At 36.8% G+C, this 5,605-nt stretch overlaps 1 protein-coding gene across 1 annotated transcript in view; it reads right to left on the reverse strand.

Moving 5' to 3' along the window:
• LOC308688915 (protein disulfide-isomerase) overlaps positions 1 to 5,020 on the reverse strand; it is a gene marked incomplete at its 3' end in the record, with an annotated part of 6,587 nt that extends 1,567 nt beyond the window's left edge. The window contains exons 1-10 of the mRNA XM_081362353.1: positions 4,780 to 5,020; positions 4,053 to 4,259; positions 3,738 to 3,871; positions 3,237 to 3,374; positions 2,991 to 3,098; positions 2,758 to 2,883; positions 2,363 to 2,560; positions 1,780 to 1,900; positions 374 to 555; positions 75 to 164 (exon numbers count right to left, since the gene is read on the reverse strand). Of these exons, the coding sequence (XP_081218479.1) occupies positions 75 to 164; positions 374 to 555; positions 1,780 to 1,900; positions 2,363 to 2,560; positions 2,758 to 2,883; positions 2,991 to 3,098; positions 3,237 to 3,374; positions 3,738 to 3,871; positions 4,053 to 4,259; positions 4,780 to 4,945 (1,470 nt within the window). The 5' untranslated portion in view covers positions 4,946 to 5,020. The remainder of the gene's footprint in view (positions 1 to 74; positions 165 to 373; positions 556 to 1,779; positions 1,901 to 2,362; positions 2,561 to 2,757; positions 2,884 to 2,990; positions 3,099 to 3,236; positions 3,375 to 3,737; positions 3,872 to 4,052; positions 4,260 to 4,779) is intronic.
• Between the last annotated feature and the right edge of the window lie 585 nt (positions 5,021 to 5,605).

Raw genomic sequence — 5,605 nt, forward strand, 5'->3', positions numbered from 1 at the left:
ACACAAGCACAGCATGGTGAGTGGGCACAATAAACACAATTCATTTCTATTAATGTGAGAAGGAAATATCTTACCTTTGCTTTCTCCTTCTTGGCTTTTTCAATCTCTTTTTTCATAAATGTTACTATAAGCTTCAGCTTCCTTTTCCCAGAATATGGTATTACCTGGCAAATATTTTCAAATATTACACAAAACTAATAGGCTAAATCATGGACAGTACTCCAAAAGAATACAATAAAATCAAAACACATCTCTTTAGCACAGAGAATAACATAAGAACATGGCTGTCCTGAATATGGAATTAACAATAAATATGAGATTTAAAATATTATGTAGAGCATGCGAGAACAGTTAATTGTAAGAGACTGCTTACCCTCTCTACATAAACGGCAGGAAATAATTTGATTGATGGGTATTTTTCTCCTAGATGAAGGTTTACATCATTGGAAGTAACGTCAATCTTGGCAACAACAATATCTTCATGTTCACTAAAGTGTTCAGCAAGCTCCTCCCACAATGGAAACAGAGCACGACTTTCACTGCTCCAATGTGCATCTATTGAAAAAGGTGATCATACCAACAATTGTACCAATGTTCAAAATGCTTGTTTAACATTTTTACTCATCATGTCGTTTCTGGAAATGTCAGGATAGAGATGTACAATCATTCTCTAATTCAGTGCTTTTCAACCTGGGGGCTGGGGCCTCAAGATGACTCAAAATTATTTTTAAAGTAATTTTTAAGGGGGGCTTCAAATATTCATGTGGACAATGGGGGGCCTTGAAGTCAAAAAGGTTGACATCCACTGCTTTGACCACTCTACAAATTTTCAAACTTTCATCTACAAATATTTGGTTAATGTAACAAATAACTTAACAAAATACAAAACTACCACAGCCAATTGCAAGCTATAAGTGAAGACGCATAGACCCAGGGCCTAAAATTAACACTGTGTCTCAATCGACAGTTGGCCGGTAACATTTTTATGAATTCTAACAATGCAAAATTGTAAGAACATAAACGTGAACGAACGTGAACGATGCTCGGGACAGTTGTCGTGGAAGTGTTGCATCATCACGAAATTAAGCCTTGCCAATTTAAATATTCAAGCTCAAGAAGACGCGAAAGGGAACTTCCGCAGACATTTTCAAACAAAATGGCAAAATGCCAGTCTTCGCAAGTATTCTTGTAAACATAGTCAGTTATGTCTTGAAGCTACACTATGTAATTTTTTAAGTTGATTCTTAGCAAAAAACACTTTGTTCTTTCAAAATGATATGTGCTCATTAATGTGCAATTACTTCTACCAACTAATCAAGTATTCTCGTAAGCGTAGAATCTGCCATTTAGAATATATACGAGCGAGCCGCTCGAATGGCGGCAGCCATGTTGCGCCTCCATCTTGAAAATACATTAGCCAAGGAGGGACATACCTGGAAATTTTTACACTCAGTGGCACCGTGACGAATGCGAGGGGGAGATTACTCGCGACTGCCGGCAGATTTGAAATAATACGGCCACCGTAGGACTTAAAACGCCCTCGGAATGGGAGGGGCTAGAAAGTAATATTCAGTTGGTAGTCATAAACAATTTCACCGCTAGATGGGAGAAAATCCTACACAGTGTAGCTTTAAGTGAACGTAAACAGTAGAGAAATAAAATGCATGTGTAACAGTATATTGGCATTGGCAGGTGTGGCAAAAAGTTAGTTTTAGGCCCTGCATGGACCTATGATATCAAGTTGGAGAGGTCCACAATTCTAACATTTCAGGTACCTACAGAACAAGACAATGACATTTTTGTTATGGTTGAAGGCCACTTTTTCAAAGTTCATCCCAACGAGCTCTTTCACTGGCTGTGTGTCCCAGTTTTCAGGAATTGGCTCACTCTGCAGCTTAGGCTATAACACACAAATTAGACAGATTGTTTGAGCTTTGAGTTCTATACATGTTATATTATAGTTATTTAAAAACTGAATAACACTATCATAATTATATACTAGGGCTGTCAATAGATAAAAAAAATGTAATTGCATTAATCACACCCTTTTATGAGATTATTGGCATACTAATCGTGCAGTTAAGCATAGGTCTACATCATTTATCTTGTTTGACGCGTTAAGCATTTTGAATTAATCGCATGCGTTAACGCATTAACAGCCCTATCATATACAGGTATTAATTAAACTTAATAAATATATAAAATATAGTATATAAATATATTTCATATTTATTTAATATAAACAATATTAGTACATTTACATTTGTACACTAGTACAGTTGTATATAATGTAATTCATTTAATTTAAATGATCATGCTGTATTGAAAGTACAGAATGTTTCATTTACCTCTGTATACTCACCTTAGCTTTCCCGCCCAGGTAACTCAGACAGAACTCTAAAACAGTGTGTGCATCAAACTGATCAGATGGCAGTTGGTATTGAACGTTGTCTGATAAATTGACCATGCGGACCTGAGGCGCTTCTTCTGACCTCACACGGAAATACTCCATAATACGGCCATTCCGTGGCTCACTCACATCAATCATTACAAACATAACCTGATGATAGAGTTTTAAAGTGAGCAACGTTAGGGTAATACAAAAGCAACCACACAACAGAAAGACTTCAAGCAATATCGTAATAATAATCTACAGTATTTCTATGCATTTATTTTCATTTTGTTTAATTTTGCAGTTGTGCAGTACTGGATATATGTGGTTTATGTCTAAATACAAGCCAATTGGTATACACTGACCTTCCCTCTAAGTTTTTCCGCAGTGGTTTTAAAAGCATGGTATAGCTCTTCAAATCCATCCTCAGTCTTATTAATAAACAGAAGCAAATGGTTCAGCACCACTGAGTTCAGAATCTTAGATGCTGTCTGGGAGGAACCCAAAAAGGCATTTATATTTATATTATAAAGGCATAATTATTTGTACACATCTATTATGTCACAATGCCTATTTATTAAAATATATATAAAGTTACCACTCCGTTGTACTCGGTCACGAGTTCCATCTCATAAAGTCTGATAAAATGAACGAGATCTTTCTTCACTGTGCTGCTTCCCACCTCAAATTGCTTGTCAGGTTTAGACTAAAGAAAATGATATACATGGATGAGACAATTCATAAGCTAAAAAGAAGGCATGCTATTTTTTGGTAGACATTTAGGAAATGATTTGGGGGAAATGTTACAATGTTGCCCTGTCCCTTTCTGCCCTGGCCCTCTCACCTTTCTGATGAGGAGAACAGTGTCTCCGCTGATCTCATACTTGCTGAAGATTTCATCATGTCCTGTTACTCCAAAGGGCAGGTCAGCGATGTCATTGGCTGTTTCATAAAACACTTTCACTATGCCTTCTTCAAGACCCTGTAATGTATAAACACAGGCGAACATAATTAAAAACAGTGGCTAATGCAACAATACAGTAAAAGTTACAGTTATGAATTATTAGTCCTTCATTTGAACTCACAAAACAAAGTGCTAATGCTTTAAAACATCTTTAGTTATGGCTGATTCATGAATGAATCCTTCATTTGGACTGATTCTTTAAAATAATTTGATAAAATTGGCAAAACATTTAACTAATATATTTTTAATGACAAATGCATATATAATGCCCTATAGGACTTATGTGAACACACCTGACAGGTGTTTTAAATGAATCAGTGAAGCATTTTTTTTTTAAACTGGGGAAAATGACAGATTCACTCAAATAAATTCCCACATTACCTTAAATAATCCAAGCACCACAAGCTCATCTTCACCTATGAACTTTTCCAGCTGTGTGAGATTACTGATGATTTCAGCACTAGGACCCTTTCTTCTTTTAAGCCATGTGAGGATGGAGGCGGAGTTCTTAAGATCTGGGGGTGGAGTCAAACAACATTGACACTAAAAGGGATGTTTCCCCATATTCAAGTTTTCCCCCAGATTTTTTTATTATTTTGTCTAACATGTCTGTCAACATAAAAAATAAATAAATAATATATATATATATATATATATATATATATATATATATATATATATATATATTAACATTACCAGGACAGTACACTGGGTTGTTCTTGTCTCCAGACAGGTACAGCCGTATTGATGGTATTGTTGTGACGTTGAGGGATGCAAAAAGACCTTTTTCTTTTTTCACATCCACTCCTCCCAGCCTCACATCAGACTTTGCTTCCCTCAGCGCAATGGCTGCTTCTCTGAACTCCAGGATAGAGCCAAGGGACTGACCAGAAAGAGGTGCATCTACAGCAGGTACGAGAAAAAGCTGCAACAGTTTACTCCTTGTTTCAAATATTCACCACAGAATGTTTTATAGGGGCATTTTGTTGTGGTCCCAGATGTGCCGACTCTAATTTGCTTTCTAGTTTGCTTCTAGTCTGTCTATTAGTAAGTAAATAGTCATTCAGCAGATGTTTTCATCCCAAAACAACATAATTCTCCACAGGTTAAGTGACTGGCTCAAAGGCGCAGTGGTGATAGCTCATTGTTCATTTCTTGTGGAGATCGAACCAGCAACTTTACAATTACCAGCCCTGAGATTCAAGCAGAACATAATTTATCATCAGAGTGGGTTCATTTTAAAAGTATTTGATATAGCTTGTTAAAATCTCAGGGAAACAACTCGAGGAGTATCAACAAGGAAAAAAACTGGAGAAAATAAAAGGTAGGCCTACTCTTAATGTTTTTACTTCGCTTTGGTCTATTGATGTCACTGGATTTACGACAGAAAAGCCATAAAACACATGCAAGAAGAAATACTCACAGAAGTGCACCAATAGCTGGTTGTGTTGTTTAAGAGCTCGTTCGAAATTGTCTTCTGTCAGCACTAGAACATCTTTGTCCTCGAGGATCGAGTTGGAGTCGCTTTCCGCCAGAGCTTGGCGTAAATACACGCACAAGGTCAGGCACAGTGTAAAGCACACCTTCATTCTGCCTTCAGAAGCTGAAACGGACCCTCCGACCTTTGAGTGTGTGAGAATGTGTGAAGCGCTACATTAAAAGGCGTGTGCGTATAGTAGGCTAATCTTGAGTGTATAGGCGATATCAGTGTGTACTTTGGCAATGGAAAGTTTACAGCCAATACGAAGAGAGATAGATAACATTTTGACGGTGACAGAGAAGAGAACAAAAGCCGTTTGTGATTTGTGCACAAATCTCTAGTCCACACGGTAGAGACAACTCTTTCTTAAAGGTAGCCTACACGCAGTCATTTTTCATCACTAAGGAAATTAATAGGATTTACAAAGCAGACATTTAAAAAAAGTTCAAAATAGTTTAAACTCACATTAAAGTATTCTAGCCATTTTTATTTATTTTTAATTGAGCGGGAAGACAAGAATAGAAATGCTGCTTTCACGTGCAATAGTTTTCTAGTTAAATAGCTGCAAGCCGCAATTATGGGGCCAAGCCCTTTATATGGCTATATTTGGCATATTTGGACATATGATTTTCTTAGGGAACCTTCTGAACATTGCACAATTCACATTGTCATTTGATCAAACAATCTTCAAACATCTTGCCTGTTGCTTTACGGAGCCTTGATTTGCTTAATTTCACAGAGACTTGAGATGTTGAAGGCAAAATTGCAG

The sequence above is a fragment of the Scardinius erythrophthalmus genome (genome assembly GCF_964197995.2).
Source record: "Scardinius erythrophthalmus genome assembly, chromosome: 3".
Taxonomy (NCBI): domain Eukaryota; kingdom Metazoa; phylum Chordata; class Actinopteri; order Cypriniformes; family Leuciscidae; genus Scardinius; species Scardinius erythrophthalmus.